Source organism: Neovison vison, chromosome 3 (assembly GCF_020171115.1).
Source record: "Neovison vison isolate M4711 chromosome 3, ASM_NN_V1, whole genome shotgun sequence".
Lineage (NCBI taxonomy): Eukaryota > Metazoa > Chordata > Mammalia > Carnivora > Mustelidae > Neogale > Neogale vison.
The window spans coordinates 168,383,064-168,399,105 of NC_058093.1; the positions used below are offsets into that span (position 1 = coordinate 168,383,064).

Consider the following 16,042-nt stretch of genomic DNA (forward strand, 5'->3'; position numbering starts at 1 on the left):
AAAGGAGAAAGCTCATATGATAATCAGAAAAATTCAGATAAGCTTTGGCAAAATTCCACACCCACTACTGTAAAAGGTCTCAGCCAACTAGGAAGAGACAAATTTCCTCTATGAAAAACTTACAGCCAAAATCATACTAAAAGTTTAAATACTGAGTGCTTTTTCCCTAAGATCAGAACAAGGCAAGGATGTCCACGCTCACCATTTCTATTCCACACAGTACTAGGGATGCTACCTGGTGTTCTGAGGTGAGAAAAAATAAATAAAAAGCTGTAAGACTGTAAAGAAAGAAGTATTCTATTTTGATTTGTAAACATGATTGTTTAGCAAATCTTTAGGAATTTATACCATAAACTACCAGAAGTGTTAAGTAAATTTAGCAGGCTGGACGATACAAGATTTGCTATATTAGCAACAAACTGGAAAGCAGCATTTTAAAAATGCCATTTCAATAGCATCAAGAAAATAGTATCTATGTACAAATATAATAAAAGACATGGACTTTAAAAAAAAAAGATATACAGGGAGTTGGGAGAAGGGGGTGGGGTTATGGACATTGGGGAGGGTATGTGCTTTGGTGAGTGCTGTGACGTGTGTAAACCTGGCGATTCACAGACCTGTACCCCCAGGGATAAAAATATATGTTTATTTTTTAAAAAAAGATATATATAGCAACAAACTGTAAGACAAGAAATAAATTTATTTGTCAGAGAGAAAGAGAGAGAGCATGCAAGAGCACAAGCAGGGGGAGCAACAGGCAGAGGGAGGAGCAGGCTCTCCGCTGAGCAAGGAGCCCAATGTGGGACTTGATACCAGGACCCTGCGATCACAACCTGCTGTAGGAAGATGCTTAACCAACTGAGCCACCCAGGCATCCCAACATGGAAGACTTCTAAATAGAAAGCTAAAACATTGCAGAGAAATTAAAGATGATATATATAAATGTAAGGATATACAAAGCTCATATTGCCTCAAGATAGTTAAGATGTCAGTTCTTTGAAAACTGATCTATAGATTCAATACCATCCTAACATACATCTACACATTTTTGTAAAAATGACAAGATGATTCTGAATTTCAAATGAAAATGCAAAGGACCCAGAATTGTCAAAAACACTCTTGAAAAAGGACAGAGTTGGGGGATTTAGATTAATGGATTTCAAAATTAAGTATAGAAAAACAGATCAACAGAATAAAGTATGAATATGTACTTCTATATACACAGTAAATTAATTTTAAATAGAAGCCACAATAAATGGAGTAAGTTTTTTTAATAAATGGGATGGAGTAACAAGATACCTGTATATAAAAATTAATTGGCCTGAATCCCTAACTTCAGATCAGACATAAAAATTAGAAGATCAAACACTTAAAATGTAAAATATAAAGATTCTAAGAAAAAAAATCTTCAAAATCATGGGTACACAAAATTTTTTAGGATATACAAAGCAGTGATTATAAAAGAAAAAAATGATAAATTACACTTCATCAAAGTTAAAACCTCCTGTTCTTCCAAAAGACACCATCATGAAAATAAAAGTATACTGCTAAAGGGAGTGTGAAATGGCACAACCACTTGAAAAACTTTAAAGTTCCTTATAAAATTAAACCTACATCTATCTTAAGATTCAGCAGTTGCATTCCTAAGTATTTATCTAAGAGAAATAAAACCATATGCCCACAAAATGACTTTTACAGGGATGCTGATCGCCGATGTATTTGTACTTGCCAAAAAATTACAAAGAGCCCAAGTATCCAATGAATAAACAAATTATGGAGCATTTACACAACGGAATACTACTCAGACCTAAAAAGCTGGCATGTGCAATGTGAATAAATTTCAAAAACATGTAATGCAGAGTGAAAATTTAAAAACAAAAAAGTAGGGGCGCCTGGGTGGCTCAGTGGATTAAAGCCTCTACCTTTGGCTCAGGTCATGATCCCAGGGTCCTGGGATCGGTCCCTGCATCGGGCTCTCTGCTCAGCGGGAAGCCTGCTTCCCCTTCTCTCTCTCTGCCTCTCTGCCTACTTGTGATCTCTGTCTGTCAAATAAATAAATTTTAAAAAAAGTACACTGCCATATGATTCCCAATTACACAAAATTCTATATAGCAAGACTAAGCTATAGTAAAAGAAATTGGAGCAGTGACTGTGAATAAAAGGTTGGATGGCAGTGGTAATGACTGAAAAGACATGACAGAACTTTCTGCAGTCATAGAAATATTTTGTATCTTGATTTAGGATGGTGGTTATAATTAAAACCAGCACAACTTACTGAAGTAAGTTACACCTTGATCTTAAACCAAGTGCAAAGTTCCTTGGAAGTTTTAAAAGTCATCCCTCCTTCAGACTTCCCCCAAAGGAGATGGAAAGGAGAAGGGAGTTGAGGGAAATTAGAAGGGGAGGTGAACCATGAGAGACTATGGACTCTGAAAAACAATCTGAGAGTTTTGAAGGGGCGGAGGGTGGGAGGTTTGGGGAATCAGGTGGTGGGTATTAGAGAGGGCACGGATTGCATGAAGCACTGGGGGTGGTACAGAAACAATGAATACTGTTACGCTGAAAGGAAATAAAAAATTTATAAAAAAAAAAAAAAGGACTATGGTTACTCTTCCCCACTGTCTAGTGTGCTTTGGTATAAAAGTTTGAGAGGTACTGTGATGTTAGAATTCTATCCTCACAAATATTATGACAGGTACAGAGAATGTAGACAAAGAAATGTTTATTCTAACATTATGTGGGAAGTTGTAAATAAAAAAAAATTACCCGGAATATACTGTAAGACTCTAGAATATATTCACCTCAAGAAATTTTAAGTATTATTGAAGTGCTTGAAAAATTTAAGTGTCACATGAAAAAATGTTCATCATCACTAGCCATCAGGGAGATTCAAATTAAAACCACATTGAGATATCAACTTACACCAGTTAGAATGGCCAAAATTAATAAGACAGGAAACAACATGTGTTGGAGGGAATGTGGAGAAAGGGGAATCCTCTTCCACTGTTGGTGGGATTGCAAGTTGGTGCAGCCTCTTTGGAGAACAGTGTGGAGATTCCTCAAGAAATTAAACATAGAACTTCTCTATGACCCTGCCATTGCACTCCTGGGTATTTACCCCAAAGATACAGATGTAGTGAAAAGAAGGGCCATCTGTACCCCAATGTTTATAGCAGCAATGGCCACAGTCGCCAAACTGTGGAAAGAACCAAGATGCCCTTCAACAGACGAATGGATAAGGAAGATGTGGTCCATATACACTATGGAGTATTATGCCTCCATCAGAAAGGATGAATACCCAACTTTTGTAGCAACATGGACGGGACTGGAAGAGATTTTGCTGAGTGAAATAAGTCAAGCAGAGAGAGTCAATTATCATATGGTTTCACTTATTTGTGGAGCATAACAAATAGCATGGAGGACATGGGGAGTTAGAGAGGAGAAGGGAGTTGGAGGAAATTGGAAGGGGAGGTGAACCATGAGAGACTATGGACTCTGAAAAACAATCTGAGGGGTTTGAAGTAGTGGGGGGTGGGAGGTTGGGGGAACGAGGTGGTGGGTATTAGAGAGGGCACAGATTGCATGGAGCACTGGGTGTGGTGAAAAAATAATGAATACTGTTATGCTGAAAATAAATAAAAAATAAATTAAAAAAAAAAAGAACATTCGGAAAAAAAAATTTAAGTGTCAGCATTTCTCAATGGGGGTGTTATTAGAATTCTGAGTAAGTCTGACTGGGCGGATCTGCCTCTCATATTGCATAATGTTTAGTATCACTGGCACCCTGCCACCAAATGCTAGTAGCACAGTCCTAACTCTTGAGTGACTGTCAGAACAACAATATTCCACACATCTAAGCACTCCACAGGAGTAGGTACCTCAGTTGAGAATCACTAGTCTACAAGCTAATGGCCAAAAGCATATGCAAGCAGCATGAAAAATCATCCACTTGGGACGCCTGGGTGGCTCAGTTGGTTGGACGACTGCCTTCGGCTCAGGGCGTGATCCTGGAGTCCCGGGATCGAGTCCCACATCGGGCTCCCAGCTCCATGGGGAGTCTGCTTCGCTCTCTGACCTTCTCCTCGCTCATGCTCTCTCTCACTGTCTCTCTCTCTCTCTCAAATAAATAAATAAAATCTTTAAAAAAAAAAAATCATCCACTTAATAGACTTAATCTACCATACCATTTTAATTCCAAAGCTGATAATTTAACTAATGACTACTTAATCTCCAAAAGAAGAAAAAGTTCATGCTTTTATGTGTTATATATAAGAACCAACTTGGGAGAATAAAGAACAACTGATTCTGTTGAAATCTCTAATTAAGGAAACCAGACACAACCACTGACAACACTGTCAATAGTAACAAACTGTAAGACAAAGAAATAACATTAGAAACCAAACTACTAAATGGATTGATAAATCCAGAAGATGATTTAGCATGGTCAGAACCCTATAAATAACCCATGAATATGCAACATCAGACTTAGAAAAAAAAAATAAGGATACTCCCAAGGTATTCTTTGTGGCAGAAAATTATCAAACATTCTAAGCTAAGTCAGGCAAATATTAGCTAATTTGCTTTATAGTTTCAATATTCAAACTTGCTTTTCATCTTGTAATCAAAACACAACATAATCATTTAATGACAAGAAAGGTTAGGATACATTTTACTGACATATGTGAATTCAAGAATGGATACTGAGAATAAGACTAAACCTAGAAAATGATATAAGGCCACCTACATGCCCGGTACTAAGAAGAAAAAGATGAATTAAATGCCACATGGTCCTATAACAAGAGACTGAAATAGTGATTAAAATTCTCTCTGGGGTTCAGTCATTTAAGTGTCTCACTCTTGATTTTCGGTTCAGAACATAATCTGTTTTGTGAGATCAAGGTCTGTGATGGGCTCTGCACTGAAATGTGGAGACTGCTTAAGATTCTCTCTCTCCTTCCCTCTCTGCTCCTCCCCTCCGCCATGGAAGTACTACTCAAAATGATCTATAAATTTAATGTTATCTGTATCAAAATTCCAGCTACCTTTTTTGCAAGCATTGAAAAAATGATCCTAAAATACACATGTAAATGTAAGGGACCCAGAATAGCCAAAACATCTTGAAAACAAAGGATCAAGTTGGAAAAATCACTTCTGATTTCAAAACTTACTGCAGAACTATAGTAATCAAGACACTGTGGTATTTGTATAAGGGCAGAACAGACACACAGACCAACAGAATAGAGTCCAGAAATAAGCCCATACATCTATGATTAATTTATTTTCGACAAGGGTACTAAGACTAGTCAATGGGAAAGGAAAGTCTTTTAAAAAAAAAAACCTGTGCCAGGGACAACTGGATATCTACATGCAAAAGAATGAATTTTAATCTATCTCATACCACATACAAAAATGAACTCAGAAAGGATCAAAAATGTAAATAACTGTAACACTCTTAAGATACAAATCTTGTGGCACTGGGTTAGGCACTGTTTTCTTGGATATGGCACCTACAGCAAAATCAAGAAAAGAAAAGGGTTGACTGGACTTCATTCCTACAAAGTAAATATACAAATGACCAACAGGGACATGAAGATGTCCAACATTATTAGTCATTAGAGAATTACAAAATAAAACCATAATGAGATACCACTTCACACCCACTGAAATGACTACTAAAAAAATCCCAAACCAAAACCAGACAATAACTGTTGACCATTACGTGGAGAAATTGGAACCTTTATGCATTGCAAGTAGGAATGTAAAATGGTACAGCCGCTATGCAAGGTGGTTTGACAGTTCCTCAAAAAGTCAGAGAGTTACCATATGACCCAGCAATTCCATTCCTAGAAATAAAACTTGAATATGAATGTTCATAACAGCATTATTTATAATAACCAAGTATATAAACAATCAATCAGCTGATGAGCGGATAAACAAAATGTGGCATATCCACACAATTTATGGCTAATGGAGTATTACTCGGCCATATATAGGAATGAAGTACTGATAACATGCTACAACTTGGATGGACCTTGCACACATCATGTGAAGTCAAAGAAGTTAGACACAAAAGGCCACATATTATATAATTCCATTTATATGGATGACCAGAATAGGTAAATCCATAAAGACAGATAGCAGATCAGGTTGCAAGGGGCTGGGAGGGAGTGCCTGCTGATGGCTATGGAGATACTTTTTGAAGTGATGAAAATGTTCTGGGATTAAATAATGGAGATCATTGCATAGCCATGGGAATATACTAAAAACTACTGAACTGTTTACTTTAAAATGTTGAATTTTATGGTATGTGAATTATATCTGAAAGACTGGCAGTCTGATAAGTCAAACAAACAAGTTCGAATAAACATTTTGAAAGCAACTTATACTTACTGTTTTCAATACTCTGTGGAATTCTTACGGAAAATGCACAAACAGGAATTCAACAATGTACTCTAAATGTTATCAGAAAGAACTGCTGCAGTGTCTAAGGTAGATATATTGCTTTCCAGGTAAACCTGGGTTTTCACTGTGACATTTATTGACAATCTGAACATCTACTTTGGGAAAATTTCACAGAGAAATTAACTGTCATTTAAACTATGGAGGACGCCTGGGTGGCTCAGTTGGTTGGACGACTGCCTTCGGCTCAGGTCATGATCCCGGAGTCCCGGGATCGAGTCCCGCATCAGGCGCCCAGCTCCATGGGGAGTCTGCTTCTCCCTCTAACCTTCTCCTCGCTCATGCTCTTTCTCACTGACTGTCTCTCAAATAAATAAATTAAAAAAAAAAAAAAGATTTAAATTATGGAAAGATAAGCTTAGCAAAGGAATCACCAACCACTTTTCCCACAAACATTAGTTTGTTGTTAATTAGCACTCATCTATCACTTTGGAAAACCCTCTAAGGCCTGGTATTTACTACAGGCAGCCCTACATCACAGAGGCGATTCTTGCTCTTCACTAAAACTGGAGCCAAACAGCTGATACAAGGCTAAGACAAAGAGCTACTAAGACATTAGAGAATAAGCATAACAGTATAACTGGTCATGTGAGAATACTACGATTTAAGAAATCTGAAGAGAACAACCACTAGGCTAAATTACAGAAGCGGCATGCATAAAGACATGCTTTCAAAAACTTCTTCTTAGAAGCCTGACAACTTACAGGAATCATCTTAAGGCTTGATAAGTTAAAAAAATAATCTTTCTTAGCATAAACCCATTATTATGCTAACTATAAATAAAGTGCTTTGAAGGAAAAAAACACTTATAAAGCCTCAAATATTATATATAAAACATCACAAAAACACTATTTTTGCCCCTGGGGAGGAATGGTGAGCAAAATACTTAATGGAACAGAGGAATGTAACAATAAAAACACTTGAGGAGAAGAAATGGGAATCTTAAAGATTCACCAACAACTCTTCACAGATAATTTGTTATTTTATATATCTTATACTAATTTCCAATTTAACCACAAGTATCCATGGCCAACTGCCAAAAGGCCCACCATGTTAACAAGGTTCATCATTGGTGTCCTGCCATGTTCAATTATAAGGCAGAATAGGCCAGACGAGCATATATACAGCACAGCTGCCATAAAAAAAACTAACTTTTTCAGACTATAAATTTCAAGTAGGATGAGACCTAGTTCTATCCTTCTCACCACTGTACCTAGCACAGTTGGGTGAATGAATAAATGAGTAAGTGAATACAAACGCCATTTCTTCCAAAGAGAGAATAGAAAGGGCTTTGATTAACCAAAAGCAAAGAGGTAACAAATGGCATTAAGCTTTGAAAATATCAGGGGTGCCTGGGTAGCTCAGTTGGTTAAGCATTTTCCTTCGAATCAGGTCATGATCCCGAGTGCTGGGATCAAACCCCACGTTGGGCTCCTTGCTCAGTGGGGAGTCTGTTTTCCGTCTATTCCTCCCCTGCCCCTTCTCTCTCAAATAAATAAAATCTTTTTAAAAAAAGGTTTTAAAATAACAATATCCAGTACTGACTGAGATACTAATAAATACACACTTTCATATACTGTTGGTACAAATATAAACTACTTCAATTTTGGCAGACAGCGTAGCAGTAAACATTTAAAAGGAATTTTAATAATAAATATCTCATTTGACCTTGCAACTCTTATTCTGGAAAACAAAACCCATGGGGCACCTGGGTGGCTCAGTAGGTTAAGTGTCTGCCTTCAACACAGGTCATAATCCCACGGTCCTGGGATTGAGCCCCACTTTGGGCTCTCTGTCAGAGGGGGGTCTGCTTCTCCCTCTTCCTCTGCTCCTCCCTGTTGCTTGTACTCTCACCCTTTCTCTCTCTCAAATAAGTAAATAAATAAAATCTTAAAAAGAAAAGAAAAATCCATTCTAGCATTCTCATCTCCTTAAACCTTTAGATAATTTCCTCTACAGTATATAAATAAAGTTCTAGGATCTATCTCAATTTTACTTAGTTTAGGTCACCTTTTAGTGTAGTCTTCAGTCAACCAGTCAAGCAAACTGTTAGAACCACTCACAGCCCTCTGACTTAATACTTTGTCTGGAATCTTTGCTTAGTGAGGCCTTATCAATAAATTCAGCCTGATACACTTTTATATTCCTTTCCCTCTATTCCATTCCCACTCTCCAGGTAACTGCAGGCAAAATCATTCACACTTCTAATGGGTAACATCTAGTAGGTAGGTACCTCACACTCTGGGAGCTGTTGGAATTTAAGTGGGGTTACAGAGGTATAAAAGCAATTAGAAGTGGTGAGAGTTAGGTCCTGAAGAAGATCAGCAGTCTCTTCAAAGGCAACAACCTTACGAGAAGGCATTACAGATTCCCCAGGAGACCCACCTCCCTCAAACAGGGATAGGACTGATAAAGGTGGACAGGCAGATTAAGGAATCCAAGTACTCAGCTTCACTGGAATCTGTCCATAGTTCCCACCCCATTTTTCAGTTTTCCATTCTTTCCCAACGTAACCTTAACACAAGAGACCACAAAACTAGAAACTCAATTTGTATCGTAACTCAGCCACCTGCAGGATTAGACTTTGGGTTTAGTTTTCAGAAATCGCTGCCTTTGGCTACAAGAGATAAGGGTTTCTTTTAGAGGAATCACAGAGGTTTTCACTCCCTTATGTGGATTTTGAGCTCAGAATCCAAAGCCTTTTCCTTCCCTTAAGTTCCCCAGTGTACTTTGAAGGGCCCATTATTCTTATTTTCATGTTAAAACTTTCTGTGGCAGTAAATACTTGGTCTCCCAAAGTCTTACCTTCTATGGGCACTTGATTACTAGTTTTTGTAAAACAGCTGATAAAGTAACTGTTTCGCTACAGCTTGCATGGATCACTGGTGTCTCCTTTGTCACTTGAAACCGGGCCATTAATGCTTTTAAATCTAATTAGAACAGAAAACCCATTCTGGAAAACCTAGAGCAAATTTAGGAACCCATCATTATATTACTATTCCTCTACAATTAAATATGATACAGATGTCTGTATCAGCCAGCATTTGAACAGAGAACACTAGGAATGATATAGAATATGGCATTTATAATGGAGAACTGGCCCTAAGTAATTATGAATCTGATTGGTTTATGTCCAGCTGTTGACTTGGTGCTGGGCCTGGCCCAGAGTTTAGAGAAGCCAACAGAGAGGATATGGGGGAAGATGGGAAGCCCTGAGGTTCTCCCGTGCCAAGAATGTTTGTGAGCTGCAGTAGCTCCCAGTGTCCCCACACCAACCTTCTGAGAATTAAGAATATGGCTGCAGTTTCCTTTCCACCTTGCAAAATAAAAACACCCCATTGCTCACGGTAACTGGGAGCTATGCAAGAAAATGAATTCTGGGAAATGTAGCTCAGCTTAGCAAATCAGACATAACACAAATCCACCATACCATCTTTGTCTTTTTAAAATTCTAACCCTTCTATCATTGTTTATTTCTGCTCTCCTACTTTCAATTTCCAAAGGTCTCATTTTTTTCCAGTCATTGTTAAAAACAGCTTTCTATTCTTGTTCCATGGTTGTAATACATTCTGCTGCTTTTTAATTTTTTTTCCAGTTTCCTACTGCTTCGTGCCTTTTTTTCCACATTCTCCTTTTAATCTTTTATGTAAGAGGTTTCCCTTACATATCTGGTTATCCTTGCCAACATGTTCGTATTTAAAAGGCACTTAACTATGAATATTTAAGGCCTCTTCTTTTGGTTAGTTACTTTTTTTTCCAGAAAGAATGCCTCTAGTCTGTAGTCAGTTTCAACTACTAAACACTCTTACTGCTGTTTTCTACTCTCATCTATAGTCTTGTGTGTTTATGATGTTTGCACTCCTTTATTAACATTTAAGGTGAATTTGGGAAGAAGGAAAGATAAACCATAATGTGCAATTCAACATATTTCATAGGAAGTTCCTGAACATAGCTGACAAAGAGTCAAACTTTAAATCCCTGGAAAATTTAAAATATTTGACTATATAAAAAAAAAAGATTTGACTACAATTTAGATTTATGTTTAAGTTATTTATGAAAAAGTGTCGGATCTATTTATAGAAGTGTGAACTAAAGATCTCAGAATATAAGGAGCTGCTTCTTTATCTTAGGTAATAACGTACTCTAAATTCCAGTGAATCTACATGATATTTATAGAAAATGTTAGATGACAATAAGTATGTTAAATCTCTGGGACACCAGGGTGGCTCAGTCAGGTAAGCATCTCCCTTCGGCTCAGGTCATGATCCCAGGTCCTGGTATCAAGCCCCGCCATCAGGCTCCCTGCTAAGCAGGGAGTCTGCTTCTAACCCCTCCACCCCGCCTGCCTGCTGCTCCCCTGCCTGCACTCTCTCTCACACGCTCTCTCTCTCTAGCAAATGAAGAAATAAAATCTTTAAAACCGATCAATCAATTAATCTCTACTAAGTCAGCTATAATAGATAACAATGCTTCAGAAAGTTATGGTTCCCCTGTTGCCTGGCAAAAAAGAAAGGAGGTAAGGAACAGCACTATCTGTGCCCCCAAGAACATAAAGATTAAAGCTGTGCCCTTTCACATCAATAACCTTAATTTTTATTTCAATCAAATTTTCCAATTTATTGCTAACCAAATTTTCATAAAAGACCTTTCTTTTCTTACCCCAAGAATTAAAATCTTATAGGGTAGGACTCTAGCCTGCTTCTAGACAGAAAGAGCATATGTAATTCACTTGATAATTTTTTTCATTCTGGTTAGCAAATGAACTCTATTTTAAGCAACATATACCAGACACATCAATACTGTAAGCACCAGGTAGCTGATCTGGTACTGTAACCACTTAATTTCAAAAGAAATATCAGCATGGGGTAACTGGGTGATGGACACTGAGGAGGGCACGCTGATGTAATGAGCACTTTCCTAGCTCCAAAGTAGCTTTTATGTATAAAGATGCGATTTTTTAGATATGTTATGAAGTCAAAATAACACCTATCTTTATATTAAACAAAAATTAAGAAATATCATTATGAATATTGGATGATTAATAAGCTACATGAATTATCTGAAAATATTGCTAGTAGGAAAAAAGATCCTTTCTAGCCCAAGTACCTAAAATTAACACAGGAAATAAATTTATTCTATGTTTTAATATTATAACATATTAATATAATTTATTATAATATATGTTTTAATATTCCCAAGGATCACAAACAGATCACCTAAACAATATACATAAATAATAAAAATATGGCGACGCCTGGGTGGCTCAGTTGGTTAAGCAGCTGCCTTCAGCTCAGGTCATGATCCCAGCGTCCTAGGATGGAGTCCTACATTGGGCTCCTTGCTTGGCGGGGAGCCTGCTTCTCCCTCTGCCTCTACCTGCCACTCTGTCTGCCTGTGCTCACTCTTGCTCCTCTCTCTCTGACAAATAAATAAATAAAATCTTTAAAAACAAATTTAATTAAAAAAATAAAAATATGCAAACACTCTATATTTTAAAGTAGGTCCTAATTTACTGTATAAGTATCTGTACAGCCTGTTAGGTGGCTCAGTGGGTTGGGCCGCTGCCTTCGGCTCAGGTCATGATCTCAGGGTCCTGGGATCGAGTCCCGCATCGGGCTCTCTGCTCAGCGGAGAGCCTGCTTCCCTCTCTCTCTCTCTCTCTCTGCCTGCCTCTCTGTCTACTTGTGATCTCTGTCTGTCAAATAAACAAATAAAATCTTTAAAAAAAAAAAAGTTAATATATATGTAAATCAAATCAGAGCTGTAAATTAAGGACAAATTCAAATACTCCCAAGTAGTAAATTTTAACTATTTTCTTTTCTTCTTAATGTGAATAGGTTTATGGTACAAATATCTGATCCAAAATGTATTTGGTACTTGTTGCTTTTTGCTATGGTAATACAAGGAGACAGCAGCTGATGCTATTCAACTTTTTCAAGACTTCTGAGAGTATCGAATATAAATCTACTAGAGGCCAGTTTAATATATAAGTTGCACAAATAGAAAGACCTTTTTAGGGTAAGAGGCATTTTTCCTTTATTTTTTATTTTTAAAGATTTTTATTTATTTATTTGAGAGAGAGACAGTGAGAGAGCATGAGCGAGGAGAAGATCAGAGGGAGAAGCAGACTCCCCGCGGAGCTGGGAGCCCGATGTGGGACTCGATCCCGGGACTCCGGGATCATGACCTGAGCCGAAGGAAGCTGTCCAACCAACTGAGCCACCCAGTTTTTACATAAGAAAAAATACTAAAGGACAAAAGTCTAAAACTAATTTCTCCAAATTTATTATTATTGTTGATTTATTATCAAAAAATGGTGATCTATAAGTACAAAGGTAGTAAGCTTAGTTTTCTGAATTTTTAGTGGACAAAACAATCGCATTTGAATTAAGAAGTTGCTCTTTAAAGAACCAGACTCACTCCCCTCTGGAATTATATGCTTATTCTTATTAGAATAAGATTTATTTATTTTTATTTTATTTATTAATTTAAAACTAACAGGTAAGATTTCAGGTTCCCATTTATAAAGAAAGACAAAAAGGAAAGCCTCAGCTTCCAAGGTATAGAATATTAAAAATATAAATGTTTCATAAGTCATTTTTGTGTTATTTGTGAGGGAGTAAAACAAATGAATAAAGGGTTTTAAATAACCCCGATTAGGGAGCCTGGTGGCTCAGTCAGTTAAGCATCTGCCTTCAGCTTGGGTTATATTCTGAGGGTCCTGGGATTGGGCCCTATGTCTGGCTCCAGCTCTGCAAGGAGTCTTTTCCCTCTCCCTCTCTCCCTTGCTCGTGCTCTCTCTCTTGCCCATGCTCTCTCACCATGCTCTCCCCCATGCTCTCTCTCAAATAAATAAAATCTTCAAAACAAACAAACAAATAAACAATCCCAGTTGATGCTATTTAAGTTACTGGAAGGGCAAACACATCAGCAATAAATATCAGAAGAACATACAATATGGTCTTCTCCTGTTTCACATTTCTAAAAGAAAATTGCTTTTAAAGTTAAAAACACTACAAATAGAAATCAACAAAAATGAAAGTAGTCTTTAGCTAATTTCAAAATAAGGATCTAAATAAATACTAAAACATCATTAACTCATTAAAATGGATATTTTCAATTTAGATTAGCATTACTTCAAGTACTGGCTGTTATATATTACAGTAAAATCTGACAACTACCTAAACTTGAAGTCCAAGAAATACAGGGGAAAATATACATACTCAAATTCTCAAAACTAAACAAGCACCAAGCAAACAGATTATTCAATATATCTATATCTAAGGATATATCTGAGATTTAAAAGTTAATAATTTTACATTTTAATGCCAATAAATAAATCATATAAACTGGTTTTATCTGTTTGAACACCAAAAGTACATCTTCCCCTGACCCTTAACCTGGGACCTTTCTCAGAGTCAAAAATAAAAGAAAAGAAAAAGACACTTAAAAATCTCTGACAACTAGGGAGTCATGGGATCGAGTCCCACATCGGGCTCCCTGCTCAGCAGGAAGTCTGCTTCTCCCTCTGCCTTTCACCCTGCTTGTGTTCTCTCTTGCTTGCTCTCTCTCTCAAATAAATTAAAAAAACTCTAAAAATAAAAGAAAATAAGATAAAATAACCTGAAAGACAAAAAACTTACCCGAGGGAGGTGGTGCAGATATAAATAAAGACTGGGAATAAATTGATAGTAGGTATAACAGGGTGGTAGGTATATGGAGATTCATTATACTACTCTATCATTGTGCGTTTCGATTTTAATAAAAAGTTATTCCTACCATGCACAGCCTTTAAACCAGGAATTCCATTTTTAGAATTTAGCCTATAGTTATATTGGACAAACATAACAATGTCAGTATAAGAACGTTCTGCAAAAAAGCCTAAATTTCCATTAAATGATAGGTTGATAAATTGTGTTTATCTAAACATAGTAATGTCCTATATCTTTAAAAATTATGGAGTCAATGAGGGAGATTATGGAAAAAGATCCAGGAAAAAAGAAAAACACCAAGGGCAGAACAAGAACTCTAGTTTGAACATGTTTAAGTAAACAAAATCAAACGTGGATTTATGAACACCCATGAGATACATGTCCATATTCATGACAAATTTTTGGATGGCTATTTCAAAATCTTAATAATGTATATATCTGGTTGGGCAGGAGATGGGGAACCAGAAATCTGTGAGAAGGAAACACTTATTTTTCAAACATTTTTTTATACTGTGATTTTTGGTGGGGGGCATGTGAACACATTATATTCACTACATTTATAATGAAAAATAACTGATTTTTTAAATCCTTTTTCTACCGAGATGATTGTCATTCATTTAAGAACTGTCTGTGTTCAGGGTCAATGCTAGGGAGGAGCTTGTCTCAAGCAAAACAGATGAGCCGTGACACTCTTACTGCTGATCCTATCTCGGGGCCCTTACTGTACCTCTATCTCACCCTGATGACTGATCGATAAGTGCACCATTACATCAAATATTTGTTCTAAGGATGTAAGGAAGATCCTTCCTAGGTGCGAGTCAAACAATTAACAATTTTTAATGAGTATATAAGTGCCTGGTTCTGTGGGGGAATACAAATGAATAGGATTATAGTCTTGCTCAAAATGTTTAAAATCTTACAAAGAAAAAATATGCATCCTATGTGGAACAGAGACTAATTTGCCATGCAAACACATTATGCACTAAGACAAGAAGAAGTCAATGAGGAAATGAATAGTGGTTCGTTCATGCAGGAAATAAAGAGGGCAGATCTGGTCTTAAGAGATGAGCTAGATTTAGATATACAGCAGAAACAGGATTACGTAAGTCACTGAAAAGAATGTACAGAAATAAAAAATTGAGATAGTGGACTAGAGATGGGAGACAGGAGGAAGTATAAAATAAGTGATCAGCAGGAGTAAAGTTCAAGGTGATATATATCCAAAAAACCAGGAGAAATTAAGATTTTGTAAAACAGGCAGAGTTTTAACAAGCATTTGGCAGCACCAGCATGCTAGATAGGGTAAATTATCTACACGTTGTTTGCTTCCTTTTGGCTTGCTTTCTTGACAAGAAAAATAAAATAACAAACATTACTTCAATACCTCACTTCCAGACCCAGATTCTAGTGGTCTCTTCTTTCTTGGTCCAATAGCAGCAAGAGCTGTGAGGTTAGCATCTCTATGCTGTATCTGCGCAAGCTCCAACTGTTGTAACTAAAGATGGAATAAAAGAAAAAAAACAATGTTTACACACAGTCATGCTAAGAGGAGGAAACAAACTGATCACTAAGCCTACTTCTGTGTTCTTCACCAAATAAGTTATAGTACAAAATAAATATCAGATTCCCCTAATAACCAAGAGCACATCATTTCCTAATGCCTTTACTCCAACATAATCTTTAGTCCTCAATCTATAAATAGAAGAGATAGAAATTAGGTAAAAAAGAAGTATAGAATAGAAGAAAAACAAGAAAAGAAAGGCATCTAGAGCTTAATCTTTTCTTACTTTAACCACAGGTAAGAAATGCCTGAAGAATAAATTGAACAGCAAATTGGAGAGATATTAACCAAACCATAGTCAACTTCTCCA

At 36.8% G+C, this 16,042-nt stretch overlaps 1 protein-coding gene across 1 annotated transcript in view; it reads right to left on the minus strand.

The window, feature by feature from the left end:
- TAF4B (TATA-box binding protein associated factor 4b) overlaps positions 1–16,042 on the minus strand; it is a 132,081-nt gene that overhangs the window by 12,982 nt on the left and 103,057 nt on the right. The window contains exon 14 of the mRNA XM_044243243.1: positions 15,556–15,666. Within this exon, the coding sequence (XP_044099178.1) occupies positions 15,556–15,666 (111 nt within the window). The remainder of the gene's footprint in view (positions 1–15,555; positions 15,667–16,042) is intronic.